Below are 19,786 nucleotides of genomic sequence, written 5' to 3'. Positions count from 1 at the left end.
ATGAAGAAATAAATTACATGGAAAATAGTCAATTAGGATCAAATGAAATAACAGAAGGGATCTGAACATATTTGGCAAACTCTGCAGGGCTATAAAAATATAATAGATGACTGCCATTATGTAATACATATATAATCACTGCCGTTTGTTTCATAGGAAAAGGAATTATGTCAAAAGGTAAGAATTTGGATTTCAGGACTTGGCATTCCCCATTTCCTGACCTCATATTACATTCTGACTGACAACTCTGACCAGTGGGCAGTTAGCTGTCCCCATGGGGATACTTCATGACTCCAGGCTGCACTCATCATGGTTCTTCTACTTGGAGTAGACATTCTCCTTTTCTTTATCTAGAAAAGGCCTTTCATCATTCCTTGTTCTTGAAAAATCTGTGCTGTGCCCTGCTTGACCCCTCAACATCCTCAGAGGGGATTAGCTCCTCCCCTCTTCCTTCCCTGTGTCATTTTCACTTTGACTATTTCATGCAGAATGTACTGTTGATACATCTGTCCTCACTGGACTCTGAGCTGGTTGACAGCACAGGCCATGCTTACTTCATTTCTGAACCCATCCATTCATCAATCAAGTCATTGACTGAGCATCTATTATGTGTTAAGCCGTGAAGCCTGGAGCGGAGTACAGAAGCTGCCACGTAGTAAAACCTCAACGCATACTTGAGGAGACTGGAAGGAAGGAGCCTGCTTGGATCCTTGTTCTTTTGATCCAATCCCACCAGATGGGACTGAATTGAGAATGGAGGGAAGAGAAAGCTCCTAGAAAACATACTAAGACTAGACACCACGGAGTCAGGTCAGCAGCTCCCAGTTAAGTTCAAAGAAATCCTTGTCTTGTACCCATTGAGCCCATAGCACAAAGAGAGAGTAAGCAATCAGTCTCTATGCAGACCTGCTACCTGAAAGGTCCTGACTTGCGTTTGCTTTTGCCGTTGGGCACTAGGAACAGAGGGGAGAACACGCTCACCCCAAGAGGAGGACAGCAGTGAAAATAGGCCCCCTATGCTGGCCCGGTCCCTTTCCTCACCTTCACTGAGCACTTAAGTCCTCCACCCTCCCTTACAGGGGAGTGACGAGCGGGCTGAAAGAAAGGGCAAGAGAGGCTTTCTTCCTACGATTTGTGAAAGGTTCGAGTTCCTACAGCATGTGTCACACAGTATGGACCAAGTTGGCTAGGCAAGGACAGGGGTAAATGGCTCTCCTTTCTGCTAGTATCCTCTTGAGCAAGTTTTAAAAGGATGGATCACTTTTTAAATGGAGTTTCACGTTTTGAGGGTGAAGGGATGAAGCAGTTGTATTAAAATTGTACATTAGTCAGGACTTTATGTGTAATTTCAAGAAATGTTGAAAAAAATTAATGCCGGGGCATATGCTGAAGGTAAGAAGATAGAAACCCAGCCTGATATAGATCACTAGTAAATCAAGCATGCTGAATGGAAGGCACAATGCATTTATACATTTTTCAAAATTCTCGCTTCTCAACAGAACCTCTGCCCTAAAGGGCTCTATGTCATTTTAGGGCACTTGACTTGAAGTTTACAAAATGACTCATTTAAAGAATATGAGGTCCCCTGCCTGCCCCACCCTCACCCCATCTCCTACAGCTGTCACTTACCATGAGTTCTTTGCTTTTAGTGAAAGGCCACCAGCCCCGCACACGCTTTTGCTGGAATATGGATATCTTGCTCTCCTCACTTGCATTTTCAAACTTGGTGAGGTCACAGTCTTTGGCAGCCTTAGCTGCTCGGGGAAAACTATTGAGGTTCATCTCCAGGGAGCCTGTGAAGAGATGTCCTTAACAGTTATAGAAGGGCTTGAAAATCCATCATCATCCTCATTCACCCACTCATTCATCCATCCACTCACCGGTCATTCAGTCAGGACCACATGGGATCCACAGGCATGTGCCAGGTACTGAGGGCACAAATATGACCAAGACATGTTTGGTGCATTTAAAGCATTAGTAATATGGCAGCAGGTAGAAGACAAGGGCAGAGCTACCATATGTAACTTTCAAACCTTAGTTTCCGGTGTCATCTGTTGGGCCTCTTCTCTGCTCCCTGAGCGTGATCTGGATTACGTGTCTATCCTTTGAGCTGTTCCCTGCCTTAGCACAGACAGCCTGTAAGAACCTCCTCCCCCGACCATACCTCTGTCTCTGAGCCCACTAAACTGCAGGTTGGGGACTCAGTCTTACTGTCTTGGTAGCTGCTCTCCAGTACCATCGTGGGCTCTCAACACTGTTTTCTCTTTTTAAAAATGTTTTATACATTTTAAATGTTGCTTTCCATTTACAGTTATTACAAAATGGTGGCTGTATTCCCTGTGTTGTACGATACCTCCTTGAGCCTATCTCACACCCAGTAGTTTGTACCTCCCTCTCCCCTACCCCTATCTTGCCTTTCTCCCCGTCCTTCTGCCCACTGGTAACCACTAGTTTGTTCTCTGTCACCTGTGAGTCTGCTTCTTTTTTGTTGTATTCGCTAGTTTTCAACAGTGTATTTTCAATGAGTGAATATAAGCCAGAGTAAGATAATGCCACGAGAATGTTCTATTTCTCTCTCCTTAATAACCTTTCCTTATTTCGAAAGTGATATATGTTAACTGTGAACATTTAGAGCATGCATATTAGCAAAAAATTGAAATCTTTTTTTCTATTATTTTTCCACCTCCCGAAAGTTGACGACTGTCCTACTTATTAGTTCATATCCTTATATCAGTCTTTCTGTCTCTTTGGCTATCTCTGACTATCTCTTTCTCCTATAAAAATAAACCTATTTTTTACCGAAAGGGGATTTTTTCCTATACACTTTCTTTCACTTAATGCACCCTGCACAACTATCCAACTCATTAAATATTCTAATATTTTAATGGCTGCAGGGTTATCACTTACTGAGTGCTTACTATGTATGAAGCACTGTCCTTCGTTTTTAAATTATATTATCACATTTACAGCTCCCCTCTGAGGTTGTAATATTATTATCCCCATTTTACAGCTGAGGAAAACTGAGGTACAGAGGAGACCAGTAATTAGCTCAAAACGTAATAGCTTCTTAGTAGTAACGCAAAGGTCAATTTTAGTCTGTTTGAATATGTATCTTCCACCATAGGGATGCACCGTAACTTACAGAGTCAATCCCCTATTAAGGGCTATTTGGAGTGTTTCAATATTTTGCTATCAAAATTATTAAATAGCATTGAAATTACTATCCCTGGAGCTAACTCAGACTAAGTTCTTCAAAAGCTGGGACAAAACCCTCAACATTAATATGAGCTTGATGAAGCCACTGGCTTACCCAGAAAATCATCTGAAGACAGCCTTTCAAAATCCCAAACCTGAAGCACCAACACAGCTGGTGTCTTACACTCCATCTTCTCTAAGGAAAAGATGTTCTCCCTCTTGGTAATGACCATTTGCTTCTCTGCTGGGAGATACTGAAATGGAAATAGAAAGCGCCAGTTGAAGTTCCCCTCTCCAGTCAGAGAGTTGTAATGCACGTCTGTTTCCTGCTTGTCATCTTCCAAACCCTTTAACCACCTGAATAAAGACAGAAAAAGAATTAAACACTCAGAGCACATTATTCAGGCATCAGTAAAATCAAGAGCGATTTAACTAGTTTCATTGTGGTCACAGATCCATGGTTTTAAAATTAGGATATAGTTAGATGTAGATGAAAGCTTCCATTGAATCCGAAAGAGATAAATAGGGATCAAAGGGTCGGAAACTGAAACAAGACTCTCGGTCTAAGTCAGGTTGGGGAATTGTCTTCAGTTCTTGGGTAGATCTGAAGCCGCACTCAGTAAAAAGGGAGAAGTCAGGAAATGTGAAATGAAAGTGTAATCTGAGTTTCCTCTCACCTTGGGCGACCTCTTTATAACACGTACCATTTCTGCACCCACTACATTACATAGGAAAATTATCTAACCTCTCTGTGCCTTTGTTTCATCTGGAAAATGGAAGCAATGACAATATCTAGTTCATAGAAATTCAGAGGAATTATATGAGATAGTGTATGTACAGTGCTTTGTGTACTCCAAATGATCTATTATGTTATTTCCTCTTAGTATTATCTGGTCTTTTTCCTCCATGCCAAGTATAAAGTAAGCTACAATGAATACATTTTCCCCTAGTAATTTATCCACAGCTAACTAATTCTTGAGAAAAAAGGTATTTTTAATTCAAACTAATTGATAATGCCAAACCACTTGCTTTCTGAAAGCAGACATCCCTCCCTCCACCCCAACCCACCCTGGGGCAGGGGAGGGTAAATACCCTTCTATTCCCAGAGGAGTGGTACCACTCGGGGTATGGGCACAATAATTTAGCTAAAGATGGTGCTCGGTCAACCAATATATGTGTGGTATCTCTTACGAGGCAAGGAGTGAGCTAGATGCTAGGGGAGTGATGGGAGCAAACAGGGATGGTTCCTGCCTTCATGGAGCTACAGTCATGGAGGGAAGAGGATGGAGGGAGATACGTGGGATGGCAAAAGTCACCAGTGAGGGATGTGCAAAGGCCCTGTGGAAGAAGAGGTGAGGACCCATTCTAAAAAGGGAAAGAAGCTCGGTGTGACTAGAGAGCAGAAGGCAAGGGGGAGTATCGATCCAACAAGATGAGTCTGGAGACATAGGCAAAGTCTAGTCATGTGTGATATTTTAGGACATATGAGGGATTTGGATCTTTGTCTAGAGAAAATAGGATGTCATTAAAGCGTTTTAAGTACAGGACTGATGTGCTCAGGTTGTGTTTTGAAAAGATAACTCGTGTTTCAACAATAGAGAACAGATTATTGGAGGCAAGACTGAATAGGGAGAGACCAGTTCAGATAGTATTGGTATTTCAGTGACCCTAGCAGGAAATGATGGGAGGAAAAGATGATGATGGTGATGTGGTGAGGTGAAGAGAATGGACAGTGCTGACAGCTATTTTGGGAGTAAAATGAACAAGACTTAATAGTGTACTAGAAATGGGAGTGTCAGTGAGGAAGGGGGTTTCTTGTTGGGGGAAAACAAAGAGATACCAAAATAAGGCTGAGATGAATTGACTGTTTCTGAGATGAGTTTTATCTGAGGGTACATGTTTAAGTCACACTGTTTCTGATTCTCCACCACTTCACCTCCCTCCCTGATTAGGGGTGAAAAGGAAACCTACAAAGACATTTGTGTTATAGCCAAGACGTAAGAGAGAGACACAAAATATTTAGTTTCCTGAGTCCTAGGTTGGTAAAACTAGCAAACGGGAAGGTATAAAGTTTAGCTTTTGTACTAGGCTTATAATCTTCTTAACACTTAATCTTTCATCAATAGCACTACAGCTCTCTACCTCCTTCTGGTGTAAACGTATTTTGAATGTCATTCAAAAAGTTTTAAGCATCCAATATTTAACTGAAAGAGACATTTATATAATAAGACTTCCTCACAAAAATATTTCATGGGATAATCATTCTTAGCAAAATGACCAAATAAGGCAAATATTTGACAAAGAAAGTGACCTTATCTAACAAGGTGAGTAAGATGGACTCCTTTTGTGAGATGGTTAGGGGTTAAAGAGGTGAAGAGAAGAAAAGGGGGTATGGAGTTTGCTGGTAATCTTACCCTTTAACATAAATATCACTTGATTTTTGTCCTGTGAAGATATTCTCATCCTCTAAAATGACATCTTCCGTGTTCCAGATGGTCACTCTTAATTCATACCTGGGATAAGGGAAGGCAGACTTAGGGTGAAGACCTTGGATGCTGAGTCGATTGGTCTCTATGTGATTCTCGTACTGCTTTGAGTCTATAAGCTTCCTCAACTTTACCAAGTTCAAAAATGTCAAGACTTAAGGTCTTCATTCCATCAAAACCACGTGTCCCAGCTGGAATCGCCAAGAACATGAATTTCTCTGAGCACATCCTCCTTCCATTAACCGACATTTTTCAGAATGTTGAAACTCAGGGGCTCCTACCATAAAACAGGGGCCACCATTTCAATCCCCACCACTACTATTATCACCACCACTCACCCCCTGCTGTACTTGGTCGGGTGGAAAGTGAGGCACGATTATCAGGTGTCAGCTGATTAATGTAATGTATCAGACACCAGATCAAATGACATGATCCTTTAGTCTGAGACCTTGGTCTCTTTCCTTGAAGGTGGGGCTGCAGGTTACTTACCCTTTGGGTTTCCTTGGCGAAATGTCAACAGGAGGTCCAGGCTGAGGCATATCTTTGGGAAACATGTCCACCCACATCTGCAGGCGGCCCTTGTTAAGAAGACATCCTTTAGATTTTTTGCGGGGGGGCATTATCACATGGACACTGACCATTCGCGGTGTTAACAGATCCCTTTACTAGTAATGGATATTAGGTACATATAATATAATATAATGTAATATAATAAGGATATTATCCATATTATATTCAGAATATTTGTTGACAAAGACAGAACTTATATTTTTATTAAAAATTAGAACATATATCAAGAGGAGTGTATATCAAGAGAAGGGGAAGGGTAAGCAAAACCTTATTGCACACCTACTATGTGGTAGACGCAGTGCTATGCATTTGAAAAGCATTGTCTCATTAATTCTTCCAATATCCCCACTAGGTAGATGTTATTATTCCTACTTGGCAGATGAGAAAATATCTTGCCCATGTTTACACAGGCAACACATAGCAGAGCCTGGATTCAACCCTTGTCTGCTGACTCTAGAGACCCTGCTCTTCTTACCAACCCCTAAGGATTACAAAGATAACACTATCTGTCAGAAGAATCATGCTTCATTGCTTCCAATGCACCTTAACATCCATTATCTCCATCAGTGCTCACCCCCAGCCACGTTTCTGTGCTACACATAAAAAAACTAAGGTTCAGAGAAGTCAAAGAAATTATCTGAAGTCCCGTGGCTAATTAGTGGCAGAACAGGGCCTTCCATCCATTGCTTTGGACTCCATACATCAAAATGTACCCTGTTGCAAGGGATGTGAGAGCCCAGGTGGGGAGAAAGTCCAGTGGATTCCATATTCAGGTCTGTTGTATGCATGCTAATTGCTCCATCAGCTCAGGCAGGAAGGTGAGTGATCAACAAGGGCTGGGATGGTCAGGGGAGATTTTATATGAAGTAAGTGGGGCTTCCAACAGAGTGGGAAGGATTTGTAGGATTTGGGTGAACGAGAGGGGCTTTGGCTAGGAAAAAAAAAAAGAGAATTTCCATGGGAAGGGGCAATGTAGGCAAAGAGTTAGCGTTCGGGAAGAGAAGAACCAATTCAATGGAGGATTATATCCCTAGGTCTCTAAAGAGACATTAACATTCACCGTTAACCAAGAAGCTACATCTGACAGGCAAAATGAAGGATACCAGTAACCAAAAGATTTCAAACATCTGGTAGTAAATCTTAGGAAATAGTCATAAGCTTCTACATCTGATAAAAGTTTATCCTTTCAAGACACACCCTCACACATGCTATCACAAGGTTTATACCCCAGCATTGCTGGGATAGCAGTGTGGGAGTTCCTGCCCCATTATATTCAAGCCCACATGCTTTGCCCAGACTACACAGCGAGTGAGTCCAGAGCTGGGACAGAACTAGGGACTCACACTGCCTGGGTTAAATCCCACCTCTACTTATTACCAGCTGAGTAACTCTGAGCAAGTTACTTAAACTCTCTGAACCTCAATTTCTTCATCTTAAAAGTAAGGATTATAATAATTTCATCGTGAGGCTGTATTAAGAAATAAGCGTGAGGTGACACACACACCGGTTTGTCTAGGAAAATCGTGGTGTGTGCCCCTTGTATCAGCTTAATTATTAATAGTACCTTCTTTCACTCTCAAAATGGCCATAATTTGGATAACTAAATCTATGGCCATCCTAGTTAGGTGAGATAATTTCTGTAAAGGGCCTAGGACATAAAAGCCAAACTGTCTTTTCCACACAGTTTGTTTTGCCAGTTCTTCAAGGTAAGCCTCCATCTATTGCTTCTTTGGGAAAACTAGTGGGCTGTGTGGTTACTGATAGATCTTTGGACAAGGTCTTGGGCACATCAGATGAGTTTTGAAGTTTCTCAAATGTCAGGATTCTTCAGAAAGAACGTGGTAACTCAAATCATAAAAGGGAAAGAGCACTAAATCCTACTCTGATTTTAGGGCAGAGTTTCTCAATCTCAACATTCGTTTGGGGCTGAATAATTCTTTGTTGTGGAGGGCTTCCCAGTACAGAATAGGATGTTTAACAGCATCTCTGTCTCTTCCCATTAGATGCCAATATCACCCCCACCCACGTGAGACAACCAAAAATATTTGAGACATTGCTAAACGTCTGGGACAGGAGGGGTAAAATTGTCCCTGGCTGAGAACCATTATTATACAGCACACAAGATTAACTTGTAGGGGAAAAGTCATTCTCTTCAGGGATGAACACTCTTATTGGGGCCAGAACTGTCTTGGCCACTACCTGCTCCATTCCTGGCTTATCCCTGTGGTACAGTGGCCGAGTTTCTACGTGCTCAGGAACCAGCCTACACCCAACCTCCGGGATATCCTCCCAAGAGTGTAAAACGCTGAGGGCCAAGTGCTCGTACGACTCCACCGTCTCATCTGCATGGAAGAGAGAAAAATAAAGAGACTTGTCAGATGTGTTCCTGTAAGGTGATAGTCATGGGCTGTCAGATGCGTTTTCAAACACTCCCTTAAAGGTTCATTTAAATATACCAAGGAACCGGGAGAGAGAAAAGACAGTGAAAGAGAAAAAGGACGAGAGAATGGAAAGAGGTAGGAGTAGAGTGGTGGGAAGGGGAAAGAGATTGAAAGTTAAGAGAGCCAACCTATCTACAAAACTGAAACAGACTCACAGACCTAGAGATCAGACTTGTGGTTGCCAAGGGGGAGGGGGGAGGGAGAGGGAGGGACTGGGAGTTCGGGGCTGGTAGACGCACATTATTACATTTAGAATGGATGAACAACAAGGTCCTACTGTAGAGCACAGGGAACTATAGCCAATCTCCTGGGACAAACCATAATGGAAAAGAATATTTTTTTAAAAAAGAATGTATATATGTGTATAACTGAGTCACTTTGCTGTACAGCAGAGATTTGCACATCATTGTAAATCAACGATACTTCAGTTAAAATAAAAATTAATTAAAAGAAAGTTAAGAGAGTGGGAAATGAGATGGGTTGACCGAAAGATCCAGAGCTCAGTCAGAGTCTTGGAGTACTGGACTCCCTTCACCCCTTGAATCAGACTCCTTCAGAGTCTACGAATCACAAACGTGGCTGCAAGGGACGAGAGAGGGTGTGTTTCCTGGAGACATAAAACTGTTTGCTAACACCATAGTGGGAGAGGGCCCGGAGAACCAGTGTGACCCTAAGCAATGTGGTGAAACAGCCACAATGTGTGCTCATCGACGTCTCTTGACTTTTCTCATTATTGCTTGGGATCTCCCGTCTACCAACACTTACTCCAGAAAAGATTCTCTGATCTAGCATTTTACCAAAAAAGGTAATTCATGACAAAAACTGCCAGGAGAAATGATACTCACAAAATAAGGCAAAAATTGTTGATAGAATAAAATCTTCTTGAACAAAGTTTAGGATGGCCAAATTCGACATAGGAAAGTTGAACCAAAAAAAGGCTACCAAAAGAATCTCCCAACAGCAGTCATTACAATCAGTAAAAGTCAATAGGGATGAACAAGTAATCAATGAATTAAATCTTTGTCAAAAAGTTTCATCAGTCAAGAACTGATCTTAATGAATATAATTTCAGATTTTTGGTGGGCAAGTAAACTGGTTAATCGTGAAATGTAGAATACCGACCAAGGGACTAAAGTGGCTTAATAGAGTACATTACAAAAAAGTATTTTTCTCACAGAAATTCATCAATATCATTAATACACTAAATGTCAATAACTCTGCATGCATGAACCTCTAAGAAGTTCTTGGGGCCAAAACAACAAGGTAAAAAGAAATCTTGGCATTGAAGTGGTGGGATCAACAGAGTGTCAAAACACCCTGTAGCAGGTACTTAATCGGGCTTTTTGTATCAGGAGCACTGAACCATATATAGGTAATTTTTAAGCATCAAATGGACAGGTGTGACAGTACAGAAATTGTTCTATATCCTTAAAGTAAAGGTGGCTTTTTTTTCTTATCCTAAATTTATGAAAGGCTCTCTGGGATCTTCCTGGTATGTCCTATGTTGCTCATATGGAAAAATCTGTTTCTTGGTGTTGAAACAGGAGATTGGTTGGTATAACACTTATGGGGGTAATTTGAGTTGTGTCCAATTATTTATTTTATGTAACATTAATTTTAAGGTATTGTCTATCTTCTGACACAACAATTCTACTTATACGATATGTACTGTAGACACATCAGAAATATGCAAAAATATGTGTAAGGATGTTCGTGGTAGCATTAAGTGTCACTACAAAAATGGACACAATGGAAATAAGTGTCACAGCCATAAAATAGAATATTATCAAGGATTGTTTCAAAGAACAGAGAATTGTCGTAATCTATTGGAAATAGAAAATGCAGAGTATAAAACTGTAGATATGGTACATTTAAAATTATGTAAAAATGTGCCATATTGCACACGTACTGTGCAAAATTTATATCTCTGTAAAGAAATATACCAGCACGCACCATGGTTATCTCTGAATTTGGGAATTAAGAGTGATTTTCATCCTCCTCCTTACTTTTCCATATTTTCTATTGTGAGCATGCATTAATTTTACAATAAATGAGCATTGTCTTCAGTCACCAATACCACTGAAAACAGGCTTTTCAAAAGAAGAGCCATGTCAGCGGGATACATTGGGGGAGTTACCTGTGTCCTCCTCGGTGAAGACTGTTTTTCCAGAAAAGACCTGGTTTCCTATCTGTATTTTCCCAGGGCAGAAGTAGGGGCCATCCAGCTTGTTGTCTTTGCAGAGCTTGGTGAGGATTTCGGTGGGTTTGGACGTGTCTCTCCAGGCATTGTATCCTTCTCTGAAAAGTGGAGGAGGGACAGAGGGTGAGGTCCAGCCTCCCTGGGAGCCACATCTGAGGTCCCGGTAAAAAGGACCACCTAAGGATGATCTGTGTTAATCCTTCAGATTTAACTTGACCTTCTACATGCTTGGGGCTAGTGTTTTCATTTTATCATCTTCTCTCTCTTCTGGTCAATACCTCTGCATAGGTATGCTTGTACAAAAGGCAGAACTTCTGAGCAGCTTGACATAAACATTCCTTACAGGTAGTTTTGGATATTTTTTTAAAGAAATGCATCCTTTAAAAAAAATCTGAAGTGAAATTCACATAACAAAATTGACTATTATAAAGTTGACCAATTTGATGGCCTTTAGTACTTTCACACTGTTGTGCAACCACCACCTCTATCTAGTTCCAAAAAATTGTCATCACCCCGAAAGAAAACCCTCTACCCATTAAGCAGTTACTCCTCACTGCCCCTACCCCACCCAGCCTCTGGCAGTCACCAATCTGCTTTCTGTCTCTGTGGATTTCTTTGCAGGTAGTTTTTGTTTACTTTGTTCTGTCCCTAGCAGAATAGCTATTTGGCTGCTACTTATTCTAAGAAGAAAGCCTAGCTCATCCTTCCAATTTCTCTGCTTCTTTCCTCCCTTCTCCTCCTCCGCCAACTCATGTCACAGGCAGGAAGTCTTGATGTGCCGTTTCTCTAATCAGTTATTTCCTAGTGGTGAGTTTCTAAATCTTTTCAACCCCTTCTTCCCTTAAAAAACTAGCTGTTTGGTTAAAAATTATTAACTTGCAATGAGATGCTCCCTAGGAACCATGACCAAGCTAAGCCTGGATTTCTCTGCGCCCTGGGATGCGGGATTCATCAGAATTTAATTTGTTTAAGCATTGAAATAAACCAAAACATGGCTATAAAGCAGTTTTCCTCCACTGCGCCAGAGATATGAGGATCCTGAAAAGACTCCAAGCCACCCCCAGAGCCATACATAGGCCTCCCCAGAAATAAGTGCTCTTGTTTATTTTTAAAACTTCAGAGAACAACTTCCCTGACTAAATTATCCTGGTCCCTGCTAGTTCTACTGTCAGGAAATTCTCCTGAACAAAAGATCCACCATGTTTGCTTGTGGCTTCCTTTACCGACTTCAGAGTGAGCACAGCTAATCATTCTCTGCATGGTACCCTCTCAGGGACTTGAGAATGATGCAAATACACCAGGAGGCTTATAAATTCACTACAGTCCCAAAACTGAACCGGCTTTCTAGGCTCAGAGAAGAACAGGCCAGAAGTAGAGACTTGTCTGAAAAATCATGCCATGGAGGAAATAGATGCTCAGACTGTGTTAATGAGAGTGTAAATTGGTCCAACCCTTCTGGAGAGCCATTTGGACATATATATTAAAAGTCTTTAAAGTGTGCATTCCTTTTAATGGAATAAATCCATATCTATGGATGAACACTGAATGAATTATCAGAAAGGTTTGCAATGGCTTTTGTATGGGAATGTGCATGGCAGCAATATTTCTAATGGAATAAGAAAGAAAAATATAAATGCCCTGAAATTCAGGAAGGGAAACTGGTTATATCATTTTATAGTAAATTTATATAATGGAACGCCACTATTAAAATAATGACTTTGAAGAATATTTAATGACATCATAAAATGTTTATAAGGGTGTAAGTCCAACAAGAAGCTTACAAAATTGCATGGATAGTATGAGTCCAACTTTGGGGGAACTAGAATAGAAAAAAATACTAAAAGGAAATACATACAAATTTTTTAATGTAAATTTTATCTCTGGATAAAATAACTTGAGCATCATTTTGTACTTTCCGTATGTCTTAAATTTTCTACAAGGACTATATATTACTTTATATTCAGAATAAATATTTCTAAAATTATACCATGGAAATCTAATGGATGTTTTTATATTTTCCTAGCTGATATTTGTAAGAGTTTTCTTCTTAAGATATTAAATATATCATACTTTAAAAAATAAAGCTGGTCTCTGTTGCTCTGTCTCATTTCTAATTGAACATTAAGGGAATGTAGTATTTTGATTGTAACTCAGCCAATATCTTTATTTAGACGCCTGCTGCTATTTTTGTCTTTTATGAAATTTTTGTCACCAAGAAAGGCAGGATTACATTTTTTCCTTCCAGATTGAGTTGGTGTAGTGTATTCTTGGTTATTAAAATACTCATAGCTTTGGGACTTTGAAATAGTAAATATTCGTGGTGTGTGAAATAGCATGATACATAACTGTATGATCTTAATTACATAAAAATGGATGCTTAGTCATGTAGATATAAAAACAAGACCTAGAAGGACACATCAAACGGTAAACTGCTTGTAATTATGGATGACTCTGTTTTTTACCTCTTGTGTTTTGGGTTTCCTATTATGCACATGTTAGCTTTTAAGAAATAAATGAAAAAAAAAAAAAGAAAAAAAAAAGAAATAAATGTTATTTTAAAAGCCTTAATAAAAGTAAAAATAAAGCAGATAATTTATATTTTAAAATTAATCAGAATTCAAATATCTTTGTAAAGAGTGAGAGCTGGACCCACTTTTCCCACATGTGTAAGATGGGGATAACACCTTAATGGGTTTTGAGAGAACTGAATGAGATACTCCATGCGAAGTGCATGGTATATTGTAAGCACTCATGAGTGTTTGTTGTAATTAACTAGGATATTGGCATTTGTATTATATTAGTCATTCTTCCGGCATCATTCCCCACTGGGAACTCTGTCCACCAGGCCCAGCTGATCCAATGAACAAATACAATTCAGCTCTTGACTCTTGAAGAACCTGCCCTGGGTTCTAAATCAGTTTTGCTTCCCCAGCCCCAAGTACCCTCAAGTGCAGTGAGCAGTTGCCCCAAACTAGCCCTGCTGACATGGAGCACATCTGAGATATTAAATCTGGGCCTTGGCTGGCCTTCCCAGCACATGGGCTGCAGCCTCAGAACACCAACAGTGTCTCCATGGGAGGAATAACTTACATCTCATATTGATTCTGCAAGCCACAGATGGCTCGGTGTTTGCTGTAGAAGCGGTTCTCCAGGTCAATCCTTGTCTCACCAATGAGGTCATCCATCCCGATCATGTCATGGTCATAGATCAGCACAGAGAGCAAGGACTCCTTTGGGAATGTGGCCTGGATCTCAAATGACCTGCCATCCAAGCAGAGGTTTAGGAATCAACAGCATTTAGTGATACAGAGAACTTTTCCCTGCTTCACTTTTAGGCCACCTACAGTCCATATGAACTCTACACTCAGCAACCCAGTTACTACTTAATGGGTGTTTATGTGGTTTAATTTTTCATTGAGATGCAACCAATTTCCAACTCTTTTGTCAGTTTTCCAGTAGCCAATCATCTCCTCTTTTGTGGGCCATGCCTTGCAGTCTTCAACTAGGGTGACAGCAAGAGGGAGAGGAAAGTCTTAGATTTTGGTCTCAAACAGGACTGATTTCTAATCTGGATTTTGAATCAGCCACTTGCCGGTTGTAATACATCGGGAAAGTTATTTCGTCGCTCTCAGCCGCTTTATGTGTAAATGGGGATAAATATGTCTTCTTTATAATATAGCAGAGTGGCTAAATGTGATAGTGTTTGTATAAACACAGATTTTACTTCCAGGCATTCAACCTGGTGCCCAATAATTTACCATTCCCTTTCTCCTCCATTGTTGCTTCATCAGGGAATACCAGCTGGGTTTATTTGAAATCCTACTGACAATGGAAAATCATTAGAACACAGACTTGCAGGACTGGAATGCTGTCTCTACAAGATTATTCTGAGCCCCTTGAGAACAGAGACCTCTTCATCTCCACATTACTGGAGGCTGCACTTCACCTGCAGAGAGTAGACACGATAAATGTTTCCTTGAACTGTAAGGGATCTCAGAAATCACCATATCCAATCGCTTCATTTTACAGATAAGGAAACTGAAATCCAGAGAACACAAGGGACTTGCCCAGGATCCTAAATCAGGTCAAACTGGGATAAGTACCAGTTTCCTAACTCCTGGTACCGTTCTCTTTCCACAATCTCACCCCAATGCAGTGTTGAAAAGAATAGCAATGCTGTCGGATTTCCCGTGACAATGCATTATCCGTACTACTGAGCGTTAGAGAAGATAATTAAGAATTAAATTGGGAGTGAAAGCCTGCATTTTAGGGAAATGTGTTCTTGAAAACAAAATCAAGGATACACCAGTGTTTCTCCAGTTGTTCCTGTCTCTGTCTGCCCTGGGACAAGGTGGGGAGGCTGGTCTGGGAACAAAGGACAGAGAGGATGCGCAGAGGAGGGGAGAACAGAGGACCCATTATTTCCCTGCCTGTCCTCAGGCCTGTCTGGGCTGCTGCCGTCACGGTCAGGTCCACTCCCACTCTCCAGGTTGCTAGGGACAGCAATCACAGCACAGCCTGGAGCCAATTAGCCCTCCCCAGAGAGAAAAAAGCAGAGATGCTGGACAGCTCCAGTGCCTGTAACTGACTGATGCTGGCAGCTCCTGCAGGCCAGGGATACAGCTATGCAAAAAAGAAATTCGTTTCTTCCACCTGAAGACACAGTATTGCCTCTCTGGGGCTCTAAGATTTGGATTTGAAACTGTAACTGATATTCTAGAGGCATCTCACAAGAAAGCCCCCAGCCACCTCTGAGCTTGGCCATCACCAAGCTGCCGCCACCAAGGAAGGATTTATTAAGTGCTTAACTGCTCCTGGCAACCATGACAGAGGACAGAGGGCTCAACTGTTCTGGTCCATCTCCCAGAGTTGTGTGCTATGTGCTCACAGGTTCACCTCTCCTGAATTTTCATTAGCGCTGCCTTAGAAAAACTACCAAAAACAGCTCACCATGGTTGGACTTCCAGTCATTCAGGGATAGACTAGGCTTATACCAACGTGTGTGTGTCATTGAGATAGGATCCCTAGAAACAGCACTGGTGTGAGAAAAGAGAATGCATCCTGAAATGGGTGAAAACTGAGCCTTGTAGAAACATTCAGTACCGAAAGCTTCAGAGCAAAGATGTCTCACTGTTTCTTTGCCCATTCATTCATTCTTTTATTGATTCACTTGTTCATTTGACATTTATGAGATATCCATTATGTGCCAGGCACTGTGGTTATTAAGAACATGAGGAACGACCAACTCTGACCAACTCTTCAGACATGTAGCCCCTCGGGATGATGGGGTCCCATGAAATCCCACTGAAAACTGACTGAAGGGTAGTTTGTCAATCTGTTTGTTCATTTGCTCATTCTACAAATATTTAAAGAGCATCTGCTCTGTGCCACACCCTGTCCTAGGCGCTAGGGATGCAGCATTGAACAGACTAGACCAAGTCCCTGCACGAATGGAGCTTACATTCTAGCGGGGAGATGGGAGACAGACATAAACACACCAATTCATGTCACAGGTTATGAAGAAAAGTAAAGCAGACCAGGGGCCAGGGCATCAGGGGTGGAGCCTGTGATATCCTCCTATGGGGAGGTCTCAAAGAGGAGTTCCCCAGGCCCCAGGTCGGGGATGAGAGCCCTCCACTCTCCCTGCTGGAACACAGATTGAGCCAACAATGTCTGTCCCTGAGTAACAATTAAATATACATCCAACAAAGCATCCACACCTGGTGGGCTTCTGGAAGAGGCTCTGAAATGCCAGAGGCAGGAGGGACTATTCCATCACCCTCTTCTTTTGTTTACCACAGCCATAAACGGAGGCTATAAAACCAGTCTAATTCATGGCACTGTGGTGAGAGCAGCTCATAAAACGTGACTGCAAAGCACTTGACAAAATGAAGTGCTGGTTACGTAAACAGCAGGTAATGATAAAGGTCATCTCCCGGTCAGGGAAGCAAGGGTAAGTTTCCCCAGCATGTCTTTTAAATCATTCTCTTTCATCTGAACAGGCAAGATTGTTTATTGCCTTATTTCCTTGGGAGCAATAAAATGTAAGAGGCTGGTGCTGATCAAATGTCAGAGGGTCCAAAGCTATCACAAATGTGTAAATGAATTTAAATGAGGTGGATAAAGATTTCATCCCAGCCTCCTGTTACTCCGGAAAAAAAGACATTAAATACACGTGAGATGTGTGCATTGCTAAAATGATTTTCAAGGGAGAGCAGAAGGAAGCTAATGAGTTTTGAGTATCTACTATGCGCTGTCATAGACAACATGCTAGGTGCTTGTCATATTTAATCTTCTAAAGGCGTCTGAGAGTCAAGTATCACTGCTATTGTTTTACAGATGAGAAAAACTAGGACCAGAGAGGTTAAGCTGTCTGCATAAAGTTACTCAGCCTGTATGTGGCAGAGTGAAACCCAGGTCTGCTTGACTCCAGAGTTATTGGCAGTCAAGAGCACAAACCCAAGCAGGGAACATAAATGTGTGACATACCCTTTTAGAAGATAAATGGGGTGGTGGGGTTGCTGTGAACTGGAGAATGCCTGGTTCACCTAAACATAACACAAGTGTGATGCATTGTAAACACTTCGCAGGAAAACAAAACACAGGCGGGGGGGTGCAGTTCCACTTTTTGACTGCAGGGGTCACCTCAAATGAACTGCAAGATGATATGATGGAAAAATCTCTTTGGTAGAAGACAAAAGACCAAACATCCGGCCCCTTCTCTTCTACTTATGAGCTGTGTGAACTTGAACAAGTTTCTAAACCTCTCTGGGCCTTGGTTATCTTGTTTGTAAAAAGGAATTCTCTCCAAGGCAGGAGGCTGAATCTGTTCAAGTGGTGTCTTAAATTTGAGATCTGGGAAAATCATTATTGGAAAACCATGGCCATGAAGACCATGCAGAACCAAGCTGCTGAAGGGACCGAGGAAAGAATTTAGCCCTTCTCCATGAAGAGAGGCTTGATTGGCTGTTATCCCGGGCAGGAGTGGGCATTTAATCTCCTGCACTGTTTGCTCAGACCCACACACGTATCCATACCAAACACCCTACAGAAGCACCATAAGAACAAATGCAGAGAGGACAATGCAATGAGACCCAGGTGGCCACTGACCTTCCAAATACCGGGTTCAGTTGTTTAGGGATGTATTTGTCCCGGTCTTTGATTTCAGTTTTGCCAAGCTTGACCACAATGTAGGGATCCGATTTGCCATCTGGATCAGCTGGACTAAGATTAAATGCCTGGAGAAGAGAAAAAAAATCCCTTTGGTCCAGTGGTTCTGAACACTGGCTGGCACCGGGATCCCCTGGGAGTTTTAAAAAATACTGATGCCTGAGGTCTATTCCCAGACATTCTGATTAAATTGGCCCTGGACTTGGGGATCTTTAGAAGCTCCCTAGATGATTCTAGTGTGCAGCTATAAAGTTAAGAACCACTGTTTTAGCCTCTCTACTCTGCTGTTAAAAGAAAAGTTATCAGCTTTGCCCAAGTTCTACTTTCTCTGGAAAGCAGCCCTTGGCACAGAGTAATGAGGAATCTGCTGGACCAGGAAGCAGATGGCATGAATTTGAGTTCCAGTTCTACATAGTCATGTGATCTTGGGCAAAACATGTCATCTCTCTGAGATTAATATGTAAAATTATGGGGTAGACCTAAAGCCTCCTCCCAGAAGTAGTGGACTCTGAATCCATGACCCCGTCAGTCTTGCATTTAGCGCTTGTCAGCTGAGTAACGATCTGTTTCCGTCAGGGAAGACCAGGGTAGGGAGCTGGTGAGGAAGGACATGGAGAAGATGGAGAAACTGCAGAGATGAGAGCTGGATAAGAAACAATCGCATTTTTAGGACTCTGTCTTACAGACAGGAGGGTATAAGCACACAAAGCTATATTTTCAAGGTTGTTCATTAGAACGTTGTTTAATAGCTAAAAATTGAGAACAACCTATATGTCAATTACTTAGGGAGAAACTCCATCCAAAATTGTCCCTCCCCTGCTGGCCCCATGGTCTAGTGGTCAAGATCCTGGTTTCCATCCAAAATTGTCCCTTCCCTATTTACTCTCGTCACCACATTGCCCAATTTTTTTCTTTTTTACTGAAGTATAGTTGATTACATCCCCCAATTTTAATTCTTTATTTAGCAGTTATCTCTGACATTCATCTTGCTTATTTATCTGTCTGTTGTTTATTTTCATACCCTCCTAATGCCCACACCACCCCCAATTAGTTATAATTTTCATGAGAGCAAGGATACTGTCTGTCTTGTTCATTACATTAACTCCAGGACTTAGGACAGGGTCTTTCCAATATTTGTTGAATGAATGAATAAAGGATACTACACGTATCCTTTATTGGATACTTCTAGTATCCTTTATTGGATCCTTTATCCTTTATTGGATAACTTTACAAGTTACTTCTCATCTTTCCAACTAGACTGTGACTTCCTCAAGGGCAGGCACTGTGTCTTTTTCCGTCACGATATCCTTAGTGATTAGAACATGCCTGGCACATGGTGGTCATGGCCATGATGACGTTGCTGCTAATAACAAAGGAAACATGAGAACTGCATGATGGAAAGGGGATGTTTAGTTGTCCACTGGCATTAAAGAATAATTCATCTTTGTTTTATGTTTCATTTCGGTTTCTAAAAACGATTTTAGGCAATTTAAGCAAAGAGTTAATATAAAATATAATGACTACAATCAAGTAAGATTATGAAAATCAACTCCAAGGTCAGGAGATGAAAACAAATACATGAACCATAAATGTCTAGTACGCAGTTGCTTTGATTGAGCACCAAATTTGGCCCCAAGCTTCCTGGCAATCAGACCAAAAGTTTCACAATTAGTGTTTGGTGCTCTCATTATCAGAAAGGAGGAAGCCTAGGGCAGATAATATTT

The 19,786-nt window shown here is 41.3% G+C and overlaps 1 protein-coding gene across 1 annotated transcript in view; it reads right to left on the bottom strand.

Annotated features, from left to right (window-relative positions):
• The window catches only part of FER1L6 (fer-1 like family member 6), a 118,055-nt gene that overhangs the window by 10,838 nt on the left and 87,431 nt on the right, over positions 1-19,786 (bottom strand). Inside the window, exons 31-38 of the mRNA XM_024741324.1 lie at positions 18,003-18,130; positions 13,983-14,153; positions 10,830-10,990; positions 8,451-8,593; positions 6,171-6,259; positions 5,610-5,708; positions 3,311-3,552; positions 1,630-1,793 (exon numbers count right to left, since the gene is read on the bottom strand). Coding sequence (XP_024597092.1) covers positions 1,630-1,793; positions 3,311-3,552; positions 5,610-5,708; positions 6,171-6,259; positions 8,451-8,593; positions 10,830-10,990; positions 13,983-14,153; positions 18,003-18,130 — 1,197 coding nt within the window. The remainder of the gene's footprint in view (positions 1-1,629; positions 1,794-3,310; positions 3,553-5,609; positions 5,709-6,170; positions 6,260-8,450; positions 8,594-10,829; positions 10,991-13,982; positions 14,154-18,002; positions 18,131-19,786) is intronic.

This window comes from Neophocaena asiaeorientalis, unplaced genomic scaffold (assembly GCF_003031525.2).
Source record: "Neophocaena asiaeorientalis asiaeorientalis breed wild unplaced genomic scaffold, Neophocaena_asiaeorientalis_V1.1 scaffold177, whole genome shotgun sequence".
In the NCBI taxonomy this organism is placed as follows: Eukaryota; Metazoa; Chordata; class Mammalia; order Artiodactyla; family Phocoenidae; genus Neophocaena; species Neophocaena asiaeorientalis.
The sequence above is the reverse complement of the archived record's forward strand: the minus strand, read 5'-3'. Positions and strand labels throughout refer to the sequence as shown.